The following is a 24,158-nucleotide window of genomic DNA, read 5'->3' as shown; positions in this document are numbered from 1 at the left end:
TTTTCCAGGCCCGAACAGTTGTGCACACACTACTTATCTCTGCACTAGTGTCAGTGGAAGTGGAGCTCGAGGGAAACCTTGAAGCGTCTCCAGCGCTGCAGCTGGCTCGCTTTCATTAATTAACAAATAAACTTCTGGGCGAGGAGCCGTCCTCTCAGGGGAGAGACTCTGTCTGAACAGCTGCTCTGCTTCTACTCTGATGATCAGGAGGGAGATGTAGCACACACGCGCAGGCTCCACACATTCACAGATTAAACTACATCTCTCTGGATTAAAGCAACAAGAACTTTTCAGTTAGTTATTTTATTACAGACAGCTGGTAACAAACATATAAAACAATGAACACAATCCAATAGCAAAACATATTAAAGATAAAAAGTAAGGCTTTTTTTTTTTGTAAACTTCCAGTATGTGCTCACTATCTAATGGATGTCCAAACTACACACTACTTTTTGGTAAGAAGCAGCTGAACAAATACAGATTTTTAGTATTTGCAAACGCTTTCTAAAGGACATCGTTGTAACTTAAGTACCGCACATATCCTGTGTGTGTTAAAGTGCTCAAAGTGTAAGAAAACTCAACAGTCAGTGCACATAAACATTGTAATGTTGTCATGTCGTTATATGGTCCTTAACATCTTATCGTATGCTGTCGTTATGTTGCGTTAATGATCAGTGTACTCTTCTTTTTACTGATAAAACATACATTCAGGTCACTGGTGGAGCAGCGGTAACATAAGGTCCCTATAATGTAGAAAAAAATGAAGGCAGCACATTCTGTAGCATTAAAACAGTTTTCTTGTTCAAGTCTGTCCTTGTGGGTTCACAGTGGTGACGGTCGCCTGCATCACCTGATTTCTCCGTCTGCTCAGAATGGCCTGAATGCTGAGCGTGAGCTGTGGAGGGAATGAGTGACATGTGAGATTTGACACACATTAACAGACGTAAAAAACACACACACATGTAAAAGTGACTCACTGATTGTTGCTGTTTGAGGACATCGCGATGGAAGGCCTCTTTGCGTTGCTGCTCCTTTTCGTCAAACTGTTTCCAAACCTGAGCTCTGTCCTGAACCGCGGCCTCGGGGAGCTGAGGATACTGTTGACGCTGTGACATAAGTAGTAAATGTTTACATACATATTTGTGTCACATTAAAGTGGTTGCGTTCCATTACTGTAGGTAAAATATATCATAAGAGGGTCTACTGATAGCTCCCATTTAACATCTGCTGTCATCACCTTGAGCATCATTCCACCTTCATTATCATTTATTCAGTTCGTTCAGTAAGCGGATGTTCCTTTTCCCTTTATTTCATCGATTCATTTGCAACAAATTAATTTCCAGGAAAGATGTACTATTTCACAACATAAATGGCTGCGTCTAATGATTACCTAATTAATAATAACCTGCCAATACTTTTCTCTGTGAATTGATTTTTCAATAAAATATTGAAAAGTCACAATTTCCCACGGTGATGTTATCAAATTGTTTGTTTTGTCCAACCAACTTTCTTAAAACGTTAAAGATATTATTACCTAAGATCTAAGATAAGCACAAAATCCTTACAACAGAGAAGTTGTCTAAAAAAGGCTTTTTTAGTCTTCCGACCACTCAAAGCACTTCTACACTGCATGTCACATTTCCCTTTCACACTCACACACTGACGGCAAAGGCCTAAGTCAATCTCCAGTCAGTACCTATGGACATTCATCGAGGGCTATGCCATAAGAAGAAATTTGGGGTTCAGTGTCTTGCCCAAGGACACTTCGACATGTGACTGTAGCAGTAGGGATCGACCCCCCTCCCCAACCTTCCTATTGAGAGACGACCGACTCTACCACTGAGCCACAGCCGCCACTGAAGAACCTGTTCTTCTGCTGGCTGAAATGTATTGTGTGAACACACAACACAGCAGGTCAAAGAAAACATAACATTATTGCTGAACAATTTAGCTCTACTTCACTCTACTTACTGCCACCACCGCTGCGCTTTGTGTAACCTTGATAACTTCACTTTAAACAATAATAATGTTAAACTGCCTGAATGAGACTCACAGCTATAAATCATCTTGATGCAGCATAAAACACTTTATGATTACAAACATACTGTAGTTGTCAGAAGAGGCCTTATATATTCTTCCAATTTGCCATTATCACTGTTAAAAATGTACCCATATTTTAAACTCTTTCATTTCTCCACATTATCACTCACCACTCTTGCCATGTAGTCGTCGAGACTGTGTGACCTCATCTTCTGCATGGACAGGAAGGAGAACGATATGTTCGCTCTGCTCTTGTTCAGCAGTTCCTGCAAAGACATTTTTATTTTATACTTTGTGTAAAACATAAACATAAGAAAATATTATAAAAAATCATATTTAGTCATACAAAAAGCTGTTCATTGGTCTTCAAATCCAAGGTTTCCTGGCTTGATGTAACAGGGAGGTTGGCTGTGTTTGACTGAAACACAAAGACACACATGGACAGTAAGCACACAGTTACTCTAAGTCATGTTGTTTCACTAGACGGAGCCCTGCTGGTGATTACTGATGCTCTGCAGTGTTCAGCTCTTTACCTCGGCCTCGTACTCGGCCCAGGCAGCTTTACGCTCTGCCTCACTCAGCTCCTCCTCTTGTTTATGGTCCAGCAGAGATTCGTGCTCATGGAAGGACACTATCTGGTCCTTACATGTTTGTAAAAGCTGCTCAAGAACCTTATCCTGAGAAACAGACACAGAAAATGTCATTCAATACTGCAGATTCTTTCTTTAAGCCTTTTTGAGAGCTTTTATTTAAATGGTATCATCTTCACAAAGAGGGTCACCTTTGGAGAGACCGGGCTGGTTCTTTTGCCTTTCTTAGAGTTTGGGTCGTCCAGCAGGTCCGGCTCAAATATGTAAAGTTCAGTCAGTTCAAGAAGAGTGAAGTGTCTCTCAATCTGCTGTTGATCCACCACTCGGTTCGACAGAGACTGCTTGGTCACCTGACGATCATAGATCTTCTCCTCCATGGTGCCCTGGAGATGAAAATAGCAGCAATGAGAAACAGGACTGAAAGATTTAGTAAGTAATCCATGTCTGACAGCTTATTTTATTCTTACTACAAATATTAGATCATTTTCAGGCTATTTATTCAGAATAAATTCTACAACAGAGCCCTTTAACAGTCATTGATCAGTCTTTAGATGTTTATGTCTTTATATTCGTAGTATGTACACCTAACGCACACGGACCCTTTTGGTATGTGACCCCTTTAAATTAAGCACTTATCACAGGCTGCACATGTCTGTTGATAATCTCTGACAGTTTCATGACAATATTTTTTTGCTTACCACAAAAAAATCCAGTATTTCTCAGGACATGTATGTAGCAGAATAACATTTTAGCAGCGGCACACAAAGCTACGATAGCTATGTTATTTTTGGACTGTAGATTATAGCTGTATTTATGACAAAATTCCTGCTTACATATAACGCGGTAATTCTGTTTATGTATTATTGTGCATGTCAGTGTTATGATTTTATTTTACTGCCTGCCTTTGGTTTGGCAGCACTTTGGTCAACCTGAGTTGTTTTAGATGTGCGTTATATTGACTTGATCTAACAAAAGTTAAAACCTGACATATAAATAGGGATGGGTATCGTTAACGGTATTACTACTCTTATCGATACTGCTTAACAATCCGGTACTTTAACGGTATTCTTATTGGTTCTTTTCGTTATTTTTTAAGGGGAAAAAAATGAAAGAAATTAAGATCAGAATTAAGATTGCTTTATTTTCTGAAATGTAAAATAAATAATTATTCACAGCAAAAAAACAGCAATGTTTAGAACAGATCACTATTATAGACTCCAATGTTATGATGATGGAAATATAAAACAAATGTGGCTGGATGGTAGTGGGCGGGGTTTATCAATTAACCCGGTTCGTCACGTGTACTAAGTTTGCTGGGTCACAGCGTCCAGTGAGAAGTGTGCCGCATGTCTCTGCCTGTCTGTGAGGCACTTCCCGTGTTTCCGTCCTTACAAGTTGTTGTTGCAGTTGTGGTAACGAGCATTTTCGGCATCGACTCTGGTGAAGTGTAACCACACTTTTGACCGTTTAGTTCTCTCCGTCATTGTTAAGAGCAAGATCTCGTGTGTTTGTGCGCGCGCACTGTAGCACACAGGCTCCACGAGAGATCTATATTCTGGATTGGGAATATGCATCACAGACGAATGTCTTAACCTTTCTGGTGAGATTAAATGTGCAAGATGATGTTTTTGTAGGAATAATAAACAGGAAATTAACTTTCTTAATTTCTCCAGCACTGAAAGCAGAACCGATAGCGTCAGAAGTTTATCAATACTGCGGTATTTCATATTTCATCCCCGGGGCCCGTTTAATACCGGGTCTCGGTACTCATCCCTACATTTAAACTGTGGACTTCGCAGCCTGTGCACTACAAACTGCAAAAAGACAATCCTCTAACCTAGAATGCACATCAGCGTGTGACTGTTTGAGTTTAGAGTTGCAGCACATTGGAGAGTCAATGCTTATTACATTGAGTGTTACAATGATATTGTTCAATACTAACATTATCATGTTTTTACTAAGGGTTACCCTTTTATTCTTGTGCACTGTCGTGTATCATGGTTTACAAGTCTGTTTTGTGCTGTTGATTGTGTGTGTGTAAAATGAGGCCGACTCAATCCAGTAAACCAAATCTACCTGCGGGTACAAATAAAGTAACCTAACGTAATAAGTTTATAACCAGAGTGAAATATTGCCTCATTGCCTATCACATATTAGGTCAAATTAATGAAGAGCAGTGGGCCTACCTGAGCCAAGAAGCGGTACACAAACACCTGTTTGAGCTGACCGAAGCGGTACACTCTGTACACGCTCTGTATGTCGTATGAGGGATTCCACGAGGCATCAAAGATGACGACCCTGTTAGCAGCAACCAGGTTGATCCCGAGTGAGCCCGCTTTCGTTGAGATGAGAAACAACCGGCCGCTAAAATAAAACACAATCAGATCCTGATCACATCCTGCCCTGATTTTAAGCCAGTATAATCAAGATGAAAAAATGCAAATATATTAGATAATTCATACCGGCTATTGGCAGTGTTGTTGAACAGATCTGCCCATTTCTTCCTTAACGTAGCAGAGGTGGAACCATCAAGACGATAGTAATCGATGTTCTTAATCCAGCTGCCCTCTGTGAGAACAAGGAAGCACAAAAATCTTAAGTTAAGTAGCATTAAAGAGACATCACAGTCAAACCTTTCTCCTCCATGATACCTTTGAAGGCTCCTGGGTCTCTGGCACGGTGAGAAGCCTCAAGGAAATCCTCTATCAGGGCCAAAGAGGTCAAAGACTGACTGAACACGAGCCTAAAAATGAAAAAGAAATGGATTTCAATAGATGTGATTGACAGCATCTTAACAGAGAGATGTGTTTGTGTATTTAAATTAGCATCAGGTGTTAGTATTAGCTTACACTTTGTCCCCCAGGTCTTCGGCCATCCTGAGGATCTCAAACAAGAGCACCATCTTCCCAGAGTGCTCCATGATTTTGGCGTCCTGTTCGGAAACCAGATGCTTGAACCAGCCCACATCGAAACTCTGAGAGGCTGAGCCGATGGGTGCTTTATCTCCTACACAGACGACAACACAGGACAAACTGTATTAGTGTGCAAGCTAAATGGTTGGAGTATTAGTCAACAATGGAGCTTAAAATACCTTCAGCTACTGGAGCTCCACTGGGCACATCTACAGGCTTTGCTACACTGGTGTCACAGATATTCCCTTCTTGTGTTTGGTTGTGATTCAGACGGCTGCATCAGCAAAAATAAAGACATAAAAAGCAAAGAAATGGCTTCAGAAAGAGCTTACACTCCTCGTTATATAACGTTGCAGAAGTCCCGTTTGAAACGTCACAAGATGTGCAGAAGCTTCAACGGGAAACAAAGTGAAAATAGTTTAAGGGTGTGATCATGAACATTTTACCTCTCAGCCACAGTGGGTGCTTCCTTTCTCAGCAGATCTGTCACTTTAAGTTGATTCTTCTTTCCCAAAGCTTTCTGTAATTTAAGTTCAGTTTACAACACTTCACATTAGGTCAGACTAATAAGGACTCAACAAGTATTGAATGTATTTTGTTGTACCTTGTTTCCTTTGCTGATGCAGCTGAGCTGAAGGCACCACGGATGTGTCCAGATCCGGCTGAGCACCTGGAAGTCCTTGAACAGGTTTGCTCCGGCCTTCATTTTTGCTGTGTTGGCCATCGAACCCACACCTGGAAAACAAACATGTATCTTTGTATGTATGCACGTACAAGTTTAAAGTAATAATCTCGAAGATTTTCATTTAAATAAATGTCTGTTAAGTCTTTATCTATCGCCGAGTGAGGTAACACAATGGTGATTGAGCCTATGGCCCACTGATGAAAGCCTTTGCATTTGCAGTATATAGTATTTTTATAGACTGGGTGTCTGTGACGACATTGGCAGAAAAAAATCACAAGCGGCGCCCAGTTAGTGACGTCTTTTCCATCACCCAGCAGTGGTTGGTCTGCCAGAGAGGGTAGGCGGAGCTAAGCGGCTGCTTTTCCGGTCTCTGCGAGGAAACAGTAATCTACTATGGCTGAACAAACACAGAAAAGATCGAAGAAGAAAAAGAAACTAATTCGACGCTCAGATGGGGGATGAGGGAGCCAACTGTGGTAATTGGGATGTCCTGCTGCAATAACAGATTATCGCCATTAGGTGGCGCTCAAGAGAACAAAACTGAAAACTTCCAGATTGTCAGTTTAAATATGAGTTAATGTCACACGTTAACTTGATGTTAAATTGACACAAATATGGACAGTGTCTACAAGCGTCTTTTTCTGTATAATAATACATACAAAAATTTGACACCAGGACACATTAGCGTAGCCCGATAAGTTTTATTTTCTTCTAAAAATGTAGATTCTTACCAAAACAAATCTTGACTTACTTACAATGTACAGTTTTTTGAGCACAAATGTTACAACAGATTCTTACCAGAGAAGTGTTCGAGGTAGTAGCGGTACAGCTGATACTGAAGAGGGGAGACCCTCACTGCCAGCACGTACTCAAGTTTGGGAGGTAGAAACTGAGTCAACTCGGCGTAATCTTTTCTCTAAAAAACAACAAAACAAGGTTTTTAAGAGCTGGGATATAACACCAAACTGTTTAAATGCACATACAAAAAGAGCTTACGTGCACACATCCAGCCAACATCGCATGAAGTACGTGCGCTCGCTTCTTCATGATTCGGACGTCTTTGGGCGTGGAGTCGGCACACTGGCCGTTCTGTATGGGGTTGATGAAGCGGTTTCGGAATTCCCCCAGAGAGCCCAGAAGATTCCTCTTGATGAAATTAACCATGCAGTGGTCTATGGGAACAAAGATCTCAAAATGAAACATCTGACAAAGCAGCATATCTATACACAGACACCCAACGAAACCTTTATCAGATTGTTGATCTATGTCTTACACTCATTCAGGTTGTTCTGTAGCGGTGTTCCAGTTAGCACCACTCTGCGTCGGGTCTTGATGGCATTCATAGCTTTGGAGATATTGGTAGCTGCATTGCGCAGGATGTGCCCCTCGTCACAAACCACAAAATCTGGACCTGAAAATAAAAGAAAAACACCGACGCAGGATCAATCAGCAACACTTTAAGCAGTTTGATCAAAGCAATGTCGCATAAAACAGGAAACATTTTAGTAGCTTCACTTTACAAAGTTACTTCACCTGGATTCACCAGTATGCTTTTTAACTCCTTCTTCGCCTGCTCGTCTTTGATTTTCTGAGCTGAAAACAGGATATCATACATCTTATAGCCCATTATCATGACACCTCCGTCTCTCTGCCACCTCTGCAGAGCTCCGATTCGTTCAGTAGACTTTATCGTAGCCAGTTCTATAACCTGTAACAAGATGACCAGGTTTGTTTGAACATAAAGCATCTGAAGCAAAACAATTTAGTACTGTGCATTTATGATTAAAGATATTCTAACTGCTTTGCAAACCTTGACTTTATCCTTCCCCATGTTGCTCTGCCACTTCCTGAACTCGTTGACCCAGTTGAGGATGGTATTGAGTGGACACACGACCAGGGCCGTTCTGAAATTTAGGTTCTCTGACAGCAGCACCGTGTGGAGGAACGTCACCACCTACAAAATAACACAATTGACGACAATAAAGCATAGTTTAAGATGTTTGGGAATTTGTCAAAAGCTAGTCAAATAAAATATTGGAGGTAGATTTGTGTACGTCTTTACCTGCAGAGTCTTCCCCAGGCCCATGCAGTGCGCCAGTATACATCCTGATCCAGGAGAAGAGTTGGCCTTCTTCACAGACTCACAGCAACAGTTCCAGATGAACTGCACGCCTGTTGAAGAAGAAAGAGAAAACGCTGAGTATGTTTCGACCGAACACTCATATTAGACTCACTGTAAAAATATGCAGCTACTTGTGAGAGTAAACTAACCGTCCACCTGGTGAGGCTTCAGTCTGGTCACCAGGTTCCTGTGCACCTGAACAAGAGGCTCCTTGGTCTCCTCGTCCTGATCCAGGACCAGCTTTGTGGTGACGGGGCACACCACTTGAGACAGCTCATCCTCTATGACGATTATCTAGGAAACAATGACAGCATTTAGGAAACACAACTATGAATATAAACCTTACAAAGTGGTACAAAGACCTGCAGTGTATGCAGTACCTCTCTCATCTCCTCCATCTTCTGCTCCCTGTTCGCCAGCCGCTTGCATCTCTCCTCCTCCTCTCTGAGCGCCTCCTGAGTCTCTGCTCGGAGATTCTCATCTTCAATGATCTTACGGATCTTTTTGCGTCCTTTGGGGGTTCCTTTAGTGTCGCTCTCCTCATCTGCATCCTCTTTATCGCTCTGCTCACACACAGGGAAATCCAACAAGCAATGTCACAATTAGGCACTAAAGTCCTCATCTCGGAGGAAAGTTAAATGTATCATGGATGACAGGAAACAAATACGTAGTTATAACATCAGTTACCTTTTCACTGCTGGAGTCAGACAACCAAATGCAGGGCACCTTATCGTTCTGTTCTTGATTGCTGGATGCCGCCGTGTCTTTAGGGGATAATCTGGAGCTTAAAAAAAAAGGAGAGAATCAGAAATGAGGAAAAGTTAGTACATGTAATAGTTCACACTAAAGTGCTGGTACTCAAACCATTCCTAAACCATTTCTGCAGTGTGGCAGGGCGCATTATCCTGCTGAAAGACGCCACTGCCGTTAGGGAATACTCTTTCCATGCACTTAGTCTCCAACAATGTTTAGGTAGGTGGTACGTGTCACTGTAACATCCACATGAATCGCAGGACCCAAGGTTTCCGAGCAGAACATTGCCCAAAACATCACACTGTGTCTGCCGGCTTGCTTTCTTCTCATAGCGCATCCTGGTGCCATGTCTTTCCCAGGTATGTGACGTGCACACACACCTGGTCATCCACATGATGTAAAAGAAAACGTGATTCATAAGACCAGGCCACCTTCTTCCATTGCTCCATGGTCTGATGCTTACAAGCCCATTGAAGGCGCTTTCAGCAGTGGTCAGGGGTCAGCACCGGCACCCTGACCGGTCTATGGGTATGCGGCCCCATACGCAACAAACTGCGATGCTCTGTGTGATCTGACACTTGTCTATCAGAACCAGCATAAACTTTTTCAGCAATTTGAGCTTCCGTAGCTCTTCTGTTGGATCCAACACACAGCTTTCACTCCCCACGCTCATCAATGAGCCTTGGCCACCCATGACCCTGTCACTAGTTCACCGGTTTTCCTTCCTTGGACCACTGTTGGTCGGTACTGACCACTGCAGATCGGCAACACCTCACAAGAGCTGCAGTTTTGTCCCTTGTCAAAGTCGCTCACATCCTTACGCTTGCCCATGTTTCCTGCTTCCAACACATTAACTTCAAGGACAAAAGGTTCGCTTGCTGTATTTGAGCATTCATTAAGAAGTCGTTTGACCTGTGCTGTCCTACTGTGAATATTTAAGAATTAAAAATGTTTACTGTTCTGTTGTTTTATTAATGAGTTTCATTATCTAAAAGAGCTTGAGTAAATTTGTCATTGTACAAAACAAAGTCAGGTTTTACAAAATGTCTTTTATCTTACAGGTTTGACACAAATTTAAAATCTGAAAAAATTACAAACAACTTTTATAACTGTTGGTTTTTGATGTTATCAAAAGCAGCACATAAACACGTACCTTTTTAGTCCATCTCCACCTGCTTCATCCTCTGACTGACTCAGCTCCACGCTCATCCCGCTGTCCTCTGGTTCTGACTCGTTGCTGTCGCCATCACTCTCACTGTCGGCTTCACAGAAAAATCAGACATTAGTGCAAAGAAGGTTCTCTTTAAAAAATATCACCTGAATGTCAGACGTGTCCTCACAGCTCAGGCGTTTCCGGTTGACTCTTTTCTTGATATCCGGCTTCTCGGCTCCGCTCTCTGCCGCCTCCTTGTCACCTGATTCTCCCTCATCTATGGTGAGTTTGTGACGGAGGAGATGGTGCCTGGAGCTGGGGCCATCAGACGTGGTGCCAGATGGCTCTGAAGTCAAGTCCTCCTCTGAAGTACAGATATTTTCTTTCATTATTCCCCCTCTTACAAACCAAAAAGGCCCCTACATCTGGGATTTTTTTGTAGTCACAATTAAGCTCTTAGGTACAGATATGAAAATGAGCCATTGATTAATAACCTGGTAAAGGAAACTTGTGCTTATAAAAAACAAAAGTTGCACAAGAATGAACCTAAAAATGCTGCTTTTAAAAAATGACTCACCATTTTCATCAGTTCCTTCATCTTCATTGCCCTGACTGTTCTCCTTGTCACCCTCCAACTCAGATTCTTCCTCCTGTGTCTCCTCGTCCGAAGAGATATCGTCGCCCGAGGAGTAGTTGGCTTTGATTTGGGCCAATAGAATTTTCTTAGCGATTCTTTCAAAAGTAGAAAAAAAGGAAAAAAGGTGCCTGAAGTTTATTTCATGATCAGTAACATTATCTTCAAATGGATGTTTACCTTAAGGTAAAATCACAATCAAAAAACCTAAACACACTTAATGAGTTTAGGTGCGAGTAGTGGTTGAACTGTTGGCCTTAAAAATAAGGTAATTATAAATCTATTTTTAGTGGGTCACGTCTGCTCCACATTTTATTACGTGAAGTCACAAACTAATTCGCTGAAGGACGTATATTTAAAATACATAAAGTAAGACAAAATGAGACATAGGCCTTTTGAAGAGAAAGAATTTATTACAAGTTTTCTTCACAGAAAAGTTTGACATATTTCAAGTTTCTTCTCCTTTGGGGAATGGGGCAGGATACTTTCCTTTTTTTAACAACGTGTTTGCTTGCTTGAGTCTGACACAGAAATGTGTGTGTTTTTTTTAAAGTGAAAATTAAGTTAACATTAATCTTTAGCTCAACCATTCATGGCAGCTCGCACTCATAGCGAGACATGCTCCTCTGGTACCAGCCGATTCATATTTTCTTCGTAAAGGGGGAGGAAAAATCATGTGGGACAAAAAAAACATCAAATTGTCTGTACATAAATATTTACACAGAATGATTTTCAGCTCCTTAAAAAACATTATAGTCCAGCAAAGCATAGAGCTAAAAAAGAGGAAATATAGCACATGAAATAAAAAGTTATGGTTTGATACCATATTGTGTTTTCATTGCTCATCAGAACAAAACCCTTCAACATCTATCTGTGCATTTCTAAACACATGCTTGACCTGTACTTATTCATCATGACCTAGAGTCAAACAGCTCACACTGTAGTGTCTCAAGTTCTCCCAGTCTTGTCTATTGTTCAGCCCTTTATCGCCACTACACCTGCATTATGCACACAGGTTGGGTCGGGTCTCAAAGAGGGTTGTCGCCGCAGGGTGCTGGACATGAGGTACCTGCTATTTTAATGCCAAATCTCCGTCCAATAGGAGTGTGTCTTAAAAGGCGTATTACAGCGATGCCAGACATCAACAGCAGTCGCAGACCGGACCGAGCTTTGGATCTCATTTGACACGTTTCAACTGGGAAGAAGGACGAACAGCAAAAACACTGAAGAAAATCTACAGACTGACACACATTTATGTGATGTGTGTGTATTTCAAATGTTTATGTTTTAGCCCACAAACTACAAACAATGTAAACTTTACATTTCTGCTGACCATTTTTCTAAAGATAACGTTGCACTATCACGACGGCTAAAAACAGACTCTTAGTAATAAAAACTACTTGGTGCAGATAGGAGGCTACAATATCCCAGATTAAAGCGATTGTTGCCTAACAACACTGCAATCACTGCTGTGCTGTCAGAAAATCCGACCTGGAAAAAACATGAAAAACAAACATGGATGTCATTAAAGGCGAAACGCGAATTTGGTGGCTTCTTGCATCATAATGGATGTTGTTTCACAGCCCACTCTCAATTCTCAGATATACAACCTTCTCACTAACGATCGTAAGCACTGACCTGGAAGGCTTTTAACACAGATTGTTTTTGTGTTAACTACTTCCTAAAAAATAACGACAGCTGGTTCACCTGTCGAGCAGGCTGTCAGTCTGCGAGTTTGGATTTATCAGTATTTAAAGCTACAGTATGCTTTAGAAAACGGTCAGCAGTAACGTATTCTCTGTGTATAGAAAGTGGGGTAAAACATACGAACACACTGGTATGGCTCTGATGGAGTCTGTAAATGAAGATGGATGCATTAAAAGAACCAGGATGTGTCTATGATGGTGCACATATACAACTGAGGCGTTTGCAGGTTGAGCTGGCCAACTGACAGCATTATGCTAATTCAGCTGTTTGTTGCACTACAGACGAAGTCGTAGACATACACAGAGACATTTCTGAAAGCATGTGACAGTAGATTTTCTTCAGTTTTTTTTACAGCTGCACTTTTGGTAATGTTTTATTTTTGGTAAAGTCTTTCTGGGTTAAATGTGTGCATCGTATGTTCTGTGTGCATCACATGGCCTCTGATTTAGGCGCCAAACTCTCTGATGAAACCCTCTGCTGTTTCTCAGGGCTTGGCCTTGAACAGTAGTAACATTTAAGTCACCTCTACTGACCTGCAGGGTGTCAGAGGGACATGTTAAAACTTCAGCAGGTGGGGTGGGGATATGCGAATGGATAGATGCAGTACTTCTGGGGCTATATTGGTGGGGAAATGTGTCTTTGTTTCTCTGTGACAGCAGTACTATCGGGGAACCCAAATGACACGTCTGTAAAATCAGACGGCACATCTCATCCCGCTTACATGCACGTTCCCAAGCTCCAACAGCACTTTGATTTGTATTTAAGTTAAGGATAATTAGCAGCAATATGATGCTATAAAAAAACATGAATTGTCGGGAAAGCTGAATGACAGCTCTACCCATCATAGCCAATGTAGTTGTCACTTACACCAGATACAATCATGTTTACCTGCTCTGACATATTTCTGTGGTAAATATGAGCACTCGAGTCGTCCTGTGAGCTTCAATCTGCCTTATAGTAATAATCTCGAAGACTTTCATTTAAATAAATGTCTGTTAAGTCACTATCTATCATGAGGGAACACAATGGTGATTGAGCCTATGGCCCACTGATGAAAACCTTTGCATCTGCAGTATATAGTATTATTATGGACTGAGTGTCTGTGGCGACATTGGTGGAAAGAATCACAAGCGGCGCCCAGTTAGTGACGCGTTCTACATCACCCAGCTAAGCGGCTGCTTCTCTAATCTCTGCAAGTGTTGCGAGTAAACAGTAATCTACTATGGCTGAACAAACAAAGAAAAGATCGATGACCACAGATACAACTTCAAAAATAAGTGAAAATCCAAAGAAAAAGAAACAAATTTGACGCTAAGATGAAGCAAACAGTCTAAAAAGGAAAGCGACCCTCAGTGAGGAAAATCAAGAGTTCATCGCCATTAGAGGCGCCAAAGAGAACCAAAATGAAATCTTCGAGATTATATCTTGAAAGCTCTGAGGTATACGAGATGTGACTGTGGGAGTCTTATTGGCCCAGTAGGACCTTTAGCACATATAAGCCACGCTTAAATCCAAATGATGAAATAATAATTCAGTCTTGATTTCACACGCAAATAAGCAACGTCAGATCACATCCGCTGCAATTGGTAATTGGTGTCCTCTATGATTTGCAGACTATAAAACATTTTCAACTTGTTGTTTATGGTGTATGAGCTGTGGGGGCTTTAAGTTTCTGCTACCAGAAACATTTTAAGCAACAACATTTTTTCATTCTTTTCTCAGTTTGGGCAGTAACGTTCAGATGACGCCATCATTCTGGGCTTTTTCAAACCAAAGTAATGAGCAGACTCTCAAATAATGCATCAACACTGGCACAGATACAAGCCCATTAATGAACCCTGCCCTCAATGAAGCTCAAGTCGAGTGTGGTGGAAGAAATACTAAATATATTTTGTGGCCAGAACAAACAAGGTCTGCAACACAAAACAAGTTTAACTTTTCTTCTGATGAACTCAAAACTTAAAATAAACATAAAATGCATTTACAAAGTCAAGTTTATATATATATGCAACAGATATTTTACCAAACAACCAATTTGCCATCTCATCATGTTTTTACACCATAGTTGTAGAGATTGTTTGAGACCAAAACATGAAAAGATGGTTGTCGTGGTGAAGCATCACAATTTTACACACATGCTGAAATCTTTGCAAGCCTGCCAACCAATAATGAAAACAAAAAGGCCTTGCACTGCTTTAGCATTAGAAATGATTTATGGAGATTTAAAAAACATGACGTCACAATGTATTGTTTTTGTAAACGTGCGCAGAAAAGGTGGCGAGCATTTTTCATACTTTAGATGACAGTGCTGTAGCTTAATGCAGGACAACAGTTCTTTGTGCATTCTGTAATAACACAGATAAGTTCACTGAAGTTTAAAACTTTCCGAATGTGTATGAATACTGTCACTGAAAACAAACCTAAAATACATTAAAAGGTTGAGCTGTAAGGCAAATACGTTTCAGTCATTCTTCAAATGTTCAGACGGCCAAAAGGCCAAAGAAGCTCAACTTTAAGGTTTCCCTTTTTATATCAGCTTACAATACGAAGGCAATATAATATAATTAAAATCTTGATTAAAATGTATCTCTACTATTTACACATACACTGGCTTGCACACTGATAACAACACAGACAAGCTCAGTATGTCACCTGTTTTAAGCCAGGTACAGTGTCACTGTATCATAATGTAAACCCTGTGCTTCACAGTGCACCTCTAGAACGTGTATTTGATAGCTGGGGCTCGACTGCAGCTACGCTTTGGTCTTGTTTGAATGGACTGCAACTGAGTCTTAATGATAGGCGTGTTGCTAGTTTTTGCACAGATGTTGGGGTTCGGAGTCACAGCTTTTGTCCCACACTTAGGCTGTTTTACAAACTCTACATCCGGGCTTTTTGAACCATACCTATTTTCTGGATCATCATCATCTTCTGCTGCCCACGAGGGCCCAGAGTGCTCCTCGTCTCCTACAAAAACAAACAAATTAGAAGTAAAGCAAGTCATTTTCCTGCAGCTTAGAATCGATAATAAAAGAACAGATGACAAGGAACTATAGGCTGTCTTATACTGACACACCAAGAGAAGTGACCTTGAATTTATTACACCATAAGCAATACACATGCAATCCATTAAGTAGAGCACGGTACAGAAACAATCGGGTATAACACTGTTGTTCTCTGAGGATCGTCGCCCAAGTCTGTCAACCTTTGTACTTCACAGGTTACTTTGCTGTCTGAATAGCTATCTTGTAAACATGAAACTTGATTCCCCTGCTACTATCAGAGTGTTTGTTTATGGTTAAATTCATTGTTGTTTCCTGCACCTTTGCTTTGTCACAGCAGACATTTTTACTCAAGGGGAAAGAGGAAAAGCATAGGTGGAACTGAAACATCAATAAAAGCCCCTCTAAAAGGATTGTATTATAACGGTGTAATTACATAATATTATTAGTTACACCAACAATTCTATATTTTACTCCACAGGTTATGTGTGCCCTCGTGTAATTACATTGGGTTGTTTCTCTGCCTAACCTACATGTCTGTTAGGAACCATTTAAGATTTACGTATCCTTCGTCCTGTAGTCATGTAGGATGTACACATCAACACAACTGACCCTTCCTAAGCCCTGCTGCTTTCAGTTTTATACTTATATAATAGTTGACTAGTTTGATGCCTGGTAGAACTTCAACTCATGATTAAAAATTGCATGTTGTCAAAGTCTAGTAAAAACAGTAGAAGGTATGTCTAGCAAAAACTATTTAGCTTTTCCTCCAATAATTAGGCAGAATGTGATCTACTTCCAATGACCGACGCAATATACTGATGTATTATAGTCAATATGAATTAATCAGAAGACTCACCTGACGACTGGTGGAACCCTGCTGCTCCCAGTAAAGCCACATCTTCAGTGATCGGCTTCATCTTCTGATCACTCCCGTCACTCTCAGAGTCGTCATCCTGATCATCTTCGCTGGATGAAGAAGACGATTCTGTTGCCTCCTGAGCAGCTTTAGACTTTGACTTCCTGGTCTGCATCCTGCCCGGCTTTCTAGACGCACCTTTATCTTCTCTTTTGACCAGGTGAGGCTTCCCTATGGGCCTCAGCGTATTCAAATGTTGGATTTTCTTCTGCGAGTCCTGATCATCACTAGACGAATCTGTCCCACTTTCCCTTCGAGATTTTACTCTTCTGTCACGGGAGAGAGCCTCGGGGGAACGGTCCAGCATCTTGCGTTTGCGGCGCAACTTCTCCGGTGACATCGGGGTGTTTTTAGTGAGCCAAAAGAGACATTTCTTGGCCACCTTGTTTGTTGCTTTTCCGCCCTCCTCATCACTCTGGGCTTCGTCGGAGCTTCGGGATAATGCCGCTCGCTCAAGCAGAGCTGCAGGGACTTCATCAGAGTCAGAGTCGTCTCTTGCTCTGCTCAGATTTTGTTCTTCAGGGTTTTTGGCGGGTACTGTGTTGGGGGTTTCCTCAGGGTCAGAGTCACTGTCACTGTCAGCTGCTGAGAGAGACGTTTTGCCCTTGACATCACTTTGTCGACGCAAAGGTGTTGTCTTCACCCGAGGAGATCGTCTCTTGCCTTGCTCCTCTTCTGGGTGTTGAGATGCACTGGAGCTGTCATTGCTCATCTTGTTGTCAGCTGTAGCAGCTACAGCACCCGTCTCTTCATCCTCTGAAACATCCTTTCCCTCTGACTTCTGTTCATCCGTCATGTTTACGTCCTCCTCCATCTTTGTGGCATCACTGGATGGCTCCTGCTCCATGGGTACAGGTGTAAGTTTCACTATGAGTTTTTTAGTCATGTTGACGCCACTTTCAGCAGACTTCCGGCCGATCTTTTGTGCCCTCTGTCGAGCTTCAGGAGAAACCAAGTTTTCCCCGGGACAGTCATGGGTGCTTCTCACATCTGTGAAGCCTTTGGAGTCAGAGTCTTCGTCTTCCAAATGTTCGGCTGCCAATTTCTGCAAGACCCTCAAAGGTCTTTCATCAGAAACATCCAGCTCTGCTTCTGCTACAGGTTGTGTATTCAAGTCCTCACTTAAGAACTTTTCCCAACAGCTTACAAGATCCAAGTCACTGAACTCTTCCTTGAGGCTGTCCTCGAGTGCTGTGAGTGATTTACGCAAGCCTTTAACTACTGACAGAAAAGAGTTGAGATACAATTTGCGAACTCCGGCTGTTTGTTTGCTCCTCGTCACTGAATGAATGAAGTTGACAAAAGTTCGGTTTAAGATGTTCGTTGAGTCGACTAAATGTTTGGCCTTTTTGGTGATATCCTTTGAAATCTTCAGTGTGTTATAGTTGAACAACACATTACCATCCATGCCAGTGTGGTCCCATTTATCCAGAGGAATGTTTTGTGCCAAGTGTGGCAACATGCCGTACAGTTCAGACTTCTCGGGGCCTACTCGGTTCCTCTTGCGCTGCTGATGCCACAGACTCTCCATGTTCTCCAGGACGCTGTCACAGGTCACCACCAGGTCGAAGAGGGGCTCCGGGCTGCACACATAGCAGTACCATTTGCTCTCCAGGATGCCAGAAAGCTCCTTTCTTCCCAAATTTCTCAGAATACACTTCTTACAGAAGGCATTACTGCAGTAGTCGCAACAGATTAGGTTGCCTCCTTCAGCACACCATCTACATGAGGAAAAAAATACAGGTGATGAATACAGTTTAAAAAAGCTTTGTACTAAAAAAGTTAAGGAAAACGTCAGCATAAATTGAAAATACAACAATTTCTACCTGCATTGCTCATCCATTCCATCTCCATCCTTACTGATGTCATCACTTGAGTAATACTTGTAGCAAGACTGACAAAAAAACATGAAATATCAGAGTTAGACAGCTTTAACAAAACGTGTTTTCAAAACATGTAAGGGTTGTTCTAAACACTACAAATGCACTTTTATTGCAATAATTTCTTATTGTTTTATATTTACAGTTTTTATAAATGATGAAATATCTGAAAATGATTAAACTTTCAAATGATGAAAAACATGATGATGGTGATGATCTGACTGATTATATCAGACAAACATTTGTGATGTTGAGGGGCAGAATTAGCACAGAATCCATTAAAAGATATAATCTCAAAGATTTTCATGTAAATAAACGTCTGTTAAGTCACAATCTATCGTCAAATGAGGTAACACTATGGTGACTGAGCCTGTGGTACCACTGATGAAAGCCTTTGCATTTGCAGTATATAGTATTATTATGGACTGGGTGTCTGTTGCGACTGTTGCGGAAAAGATCACAAGCGGCGCCCAGTTAGTGACGCGTTTTCCATCACCCAGCAGTGGTTGGTCTGCCAAGAGGGTAGACGGAGCTAAGCAGCTGCTTTTCCAGACTTTAAACTATGGTTCATATCAGTATCTGCCAACACGTCTTTCATGTTGTTCAGCAGTCAGTTACTCACTCAGTCAGTCACATACAGACCCGTGTGTAGGGCTGACCCCAGCGGTCAGCGAAAAATAAAAAGACTCACCTTACAAATGAGAACTTTCAGAACCGGATGTCGATAGATGCAATCTCTCTGGAAGTGGTTCACTTGTCTCCCACATGCGGTACAACTCACAATTTCCATGTGTTCAGCTCCTGAGAAAGCACATCACTGTCATTAGAGACACAATAGTTGAAATAGTTACGGTAGGCATGATGTGTTTCTTAAATATTAGAGAAACTACCCTGTTCAGCCTCTACTTAAACCCACCACATTCTCCAGGTAAGGTGCAAGGTCCATGAGCAAGTTAGGATCCATGAGCAGTGTGGTGTGGGAGAGGGAGACATTTTTTTTTCATTTTCTATTACTACAAGATAATTATTAAGCTGCATTTGGCCAACAAAGTGAGGAGAACTACCAGCTCTCTTTAACGATTAGACTGGTGTGTTAGTCTGCATGTTATTTATCCTCTTACCCTTACAAGTGTTTCATTTGTTCTAAATATATCAGTGTAATCAATAGTTTTAATGCTAATGACATGTCTACCCGAGTAATCATGATGTGATGTGGATTATTATGACCATCAGTAATTACTGACCTCCACGTCTTCTTGAAAACTCTTTCCGCAGTGAGCCTGATTTCCGGCTGCGAAACTCTGGACCCCTGAAGTCGTCTCTTCCATTATCAACAGCTTCAGGCCTCACCAGCACTGTGCCTGTGACAAAAATAGTACCACAGGTAAATCAAGATTTTCCATGATAATATTCAATAATATAAAGCTGAAGAAGCCCCGACAACTTCCTATTTCATTCAGATGGTAAAAAACAAACTTATTTATGATGACTGATTTGTCAGTATGGCAGATAGCAAGACAAAAAACACATGCTGGTACTCTACGTCAAAAATGTTCAATATTACCGTTTTCATATTAATGTTATGATGCAGTAAATGAAGAACAATCAATTGGGAAACATTATGACCTACCTTTTGGCAATCTTGTGATATCCGGGTGACCATTTGTACTGACAGGTAAATCCACCTCCTCACTTGCCTCTGAGTCCCCAGATTCATCCAGGCCAGAGTGCTTTATGACAACAGAAGGTTTTCTGTAAAATCAGAGGAGAAAAAATGTAAGTCCCAGAGCTTCAGAGCTCAGGGTGGACAATCAATAAGGATCATCATTATCCTTAAACACTCATTTTTAAAACTATGGTTTAAAGCTGTGACCGGGTTAGAGTTTTGTGGTTTTAGCAAATTAACTTCTTTAAAAATGGACTGTTTCATACCATGGAGCTTCATCTATATTTACAGGATATAATTGAAAGGCTGACTCACCTCCTTGAGTATCTGGTGTCCACCCCTGCCTACAAAGCAAGACAGTTTATTAGTAAAGTTGTCACTATCAGTGTCACTTATGGTGTGAAAACAATCCACTGTGGAAGCTAGTACTTTGTTTATGCAAAAAAAAAAAAGTCTTGTTAGTTAAAGTTAAGGAAGCAAAAATAAAGTTTTCCTAAAACAATGAATGCAAAGGGAATATGGATAACTATAAACTCTGTGGAGACTGCTACTATTTTAACCGAGAGAAGAAAATACTCATACAAGTAGAGACAACAAGTATGCTTAATACAAGAGGGATTTTTTGAACAAACATCTAGTCATGTTTTTAAGCAGAAGGTCATGTTGGTTTCAATTTTTTGTCTACAAACTTGAAATTAAGGCTAAAGTGGGAACGTAATCAGAAGTAATGGTGGTGAACGTTTGCCAATTTTGTGACAAAAGGCACACAGGACAAGTGCAAATGAGGCGAGACAAAAATCCAACAGTAATGATCCTGTTCTGCTCCACCATGTTATTTATGTCAAAAACATTTAATTAAGGAGGCTTTTGAATTAAAGTTTCTAAAGCAAAAAAAGCTCTGATTTAATTTATATTAATAGTCCCTAGTTGCCCTTTGATGACTATTTGGCATAGATGTGACAAAACACCAAGTGTGACAGTAATACAAAGCTATGCTAAAAAGGGTGGGCCTTTAGAATTTCTGAATTTGAAAACATTTCATGCTGGATCCAGTCAAAAGGTTACTGGCAGAATTAGTGCCCCCTGTGTAAAAACCTGATAAGGGTTATAACACTAGGGATGTTCACTTACCTCTGCCTCTGTGTGATCTGTTGAGTTCCCCAAAGAACAGCTCCTGTGGGGAAGACCTATGAAGACAAGATAAATTAAAATGTTTATAAAGCATGTAACCATGATAATTTTGATTTATTTTATTCACTTGTGGTTAAAAGCTTTACCATTAGCATCCTCTGAGTTTGGAGTGCCATTGCTGTCCTCAACAGTGGAGTGAGCCAAGTACTCGTGCAGTTTGTTGACCAGTACATTCAGCTTGTTGGTCGTGGTGCTACAGTCAAGAAAAAAAGAGCATGGTTATGGTATCTTCACAGTTTAAAAAAGCCAGTTAAGAGATGGTTGATCAACTTGTTGGTTAGAAGCCTAATTAATAAACTGTATAACATTAGTAATAAGCACCAAATTTAGTGGATAAACGTTGACTGGCCAATACAGTAGTAGACATTGGAATATGGAAAAAACATATAATGTAACACCAAATATTATGTTCAGATTTCTAGACAGAGAGATAAATTAAATCTGACAAGACTGGGCTATTTTAAAGCTCCTTCAAATGCAGCTTTTGCAGGACACAACCAAAACTCTAAAGCCCTTGGTATCTAAGATTATTGTGCATTAATCAGTTGTTTAATAGAGCATTCAAAAGATCCTAATCAATTCTGAAAGTCCAGAAATATGTACATGTAACATCACATAACCGTGTTCAAATGGTTGTCAGTCTTTCATAAACATATCACATACACTATCAATGGCCCAAAGAAAAGCCACCATAGGAGAAAAAAAAGAAGCCAACTCACATGTTTATTTTTTCTTTTTAGCATCCTAAACATGTAACTTATAGGCTGTTACAAAAGTATTAAAGTTAAATACATATTGATATGTTTACCATCATCCTAGTACATCATTAATGGTATCCTGTGTTGCAGTGAAACATCACAAACAGTTAATCTGGGCACCTTTTCAGAGCAAAACACTATTAATAAACTATAAAATACCAGAGCAGTCCATAACATTGATTTCTGCAGAGCTGTGACATAAAAGACTTAAAGATTTGAACACTGCTAATAAAACTGTTCATGTATTTGCACTTCCATGTCACCAGTGCTATGGAGTAGGGTTTATATTCCACACAATGCAATGTGGAATATAGAATTAGAATATGGTCTCTCTCTTTGAACGGAAACTAAATATTTTTATGCTCCTGGTTACCTGTACAGTGAATTTAGTTTGTCTTATGTGGGTTTATTGATACCAACCAAGTTTATGCTCAGGTTCCAGTTAATTAGGCACACCCAGCCAAAACTATAAGGTCAAGAAAGTTGTAACAAAACCCACAGCTCAGAGTGACGTTATTCAAGTTCAACACCTAAAACTACAGCCTATACACTGACTATTAAGTTGTATAACCTTCTCGGAAGTAGGAAATCATTCCTTTTAGCTTGGTGTTAAAATTAGACTAGGTATACTGAGTGAGAAAACTTAATAATTATTTTTAACTAGATCAAGCTATGTTGAGCTAACCCTATCCTTAGTTAGTTAACAAATATATTTATGCATTTTAGCCGCTAATAGCTACATAAAATAAGCTAAGCTAGCATTGGTTAGGAGACGTCTATAAAACACATTTATCAAACCCACATGACGTTCATGTTACATGCTGTGTTAAAATGTGGAATTTTAATTTGTAACTAGCTAAATTAGAATTATCGTTATGCATATTTTCGCTCTTTTAGCCGTTAGCTCATACAGCTAGCTACTTGCTAAGCTAGCTCGCTGTAATGCTCTCCAGTAAACAACCGAAATTCATTCCGCAGTTTTTACCTGAGCATCGCAGCGGACATATCGCGGAGCAGCAGAACAACCGAGGTCGTTCAATTACTTATTTTCTCATTATACGAATATATTCGGGTTAAACATGGCGTTCAAAATTCGTTCAGCATCCCATCACAAGCTATTCGTAAAGATGCAAGGAGGAAATAAATGATAACAACCAGTGAGCGGTTTGTTTCCCTTCTTTTAGTATTCAGTTACTGGCGTGACCTACAATGACAGCACTACTGCCCCCTGCTGCTCCGGAGTGTGAGTCAGCTATCAGACTTTTTTTTGACTTTGTTGGTTCCAGGGCCAGCCTTTAGCTGTTTGTGGGGCCACATCTTTAACTCTGTCTGATGCCATTTGTAAGCATCACATGTGGCATCAGATAGAAGTCAATGTTGCTAAATTAACTTCAGTTAATATCCAGAATCATCAAATAAAGTTAACATGAGTTAATATAGTTCATATGAAAACAAGGTCAAATGTTCATGACACTCAAACAGAGCTGGTTTTACCGGTGATTTTGAGCTAAAGGAACATAATATGCTGTCATCATCTAGCCCTTATCGATTTATTTTTTAAGACACCACTTTTTTTTAAACCTTCAAATATGTCTCTAGTTGGTTAAGTTTGGTTCAACAAGACTGTGCAATTAAATAATGATGTAATACACATTGAAATATTTTTTTTATAAAAAAGACAATACATCAAAATAGAAAAAAAAGGAATAAGGGTATTGTAGATGGTGTAATATTACCCTTACATACTATTTACTTTAGTCTGTTGACTTTGCTGTTGATAGTAACACCACCATGTGGCTTCACTTGAGACAACACCTCCCTGTCTTATTACAACACTGCTCATGTGTACTGCTTCCCTGGAAATGATTGCGTTTGTTATCGTGATTCTGATATACTATTTTATTATTTATTTAATGAACTTTATTCAATTTATTTGTAAATATTTCAGTTTCTACTGCAGTAACATCCGAATTACCACCAGGGCGTCAATAAAGGCTTATTTGATCTTATTTAATTTCACAAAAATATACTTTAGTACTAGCAGCACTGTTTTTTACAAGGTTTTGGCATAGACAATACTCCATACACCGCAGTTCAACGTCTGGCGGTGACGTCACCGCCAGGGCGGGGCCAACATTCCAACTGC

At 40.5% G+C, this 24,158-nt stretch overlaps 1 protein-coding gene across 1 annotated transcript; it reads right to left on the bottom strand.

The window, feature by feature from the left end:
* Positions 1-317: 317 nt before the first annotated feature.
* Positions 318-23,121, bottom strand: LOC138604893 (transcriptional regulator ATRX-like). The gene is made up of 35 exons (XM_069676931.1): positions 22,998-23,121; positions 21,341-21,447; positions 21,195-21,250; positions 20,379-20,407; positions 20,028-20,149; positions 19,642-19,758; positions 19,089-19,198; positions 18,344-18,411; positions 16,458-18,238; positions 15,503-15,563; positions 10,833-10,987; positions 10,443-10,619; positions 10,256-10,364; positions 9,037-9,133; positions 8,730-8,912; positions 8,499-8,643; positions 8,290-8,399; positions 8,038-8,181; positions 7,761-7,935; positions 7,501-7,638; positions 7,224-7,399; positions 7,026-7,143; positions 6,147-6,277; positions 5,989-6,062; positions 5,722-5,816; positions 5,480-5,636; positions 5,282-5,373; positions 5,093-5,198; positions 4,817-4,994; positions 2,822-3,013; positions 2,574-2,717; positions 2,387-2,458; positions 2,211-2,306; positions 978-1,106; positions 318-895 (listed from the first exon to the last, which is right to left on the bottom strand). Exons 1-35 carry the CDS (start codon positions 23,015-23,017, stop codon positions 803-805), a joined length of 5,757 nt encoding a protein of 1,918 aa, XP_069533032.1. The 5' UTR covers positions 23,018-23,121; the 3' UTR covers positions 318-802.
* Positions 23,122-24,158: the final 1,037 nt, after the last annotated feature.

Source organism: Semicossyphus pulcher, unplaced genomic scaffold (genome assembly GCF_022749685.1).
Source record: "Semicossyphus pulcher isolate SPU_LCO1_2020_fin unplaced genomic scaffold, fSemPul1.0.p SCAF_10, whole genome shotgun sequence".
Taxonomy (NCBI): domain Eukaryota; kingdom Metazoa; phylum Chordata; class Actinopteri; order Labriformes; family Labridae; genus Semicossyphus; species Semicossyphus pulcher.
Note: the sequence above shows the minus strand (reverse complement) of the source record. Positions and strands in the feature narration are given on the sequence as shown.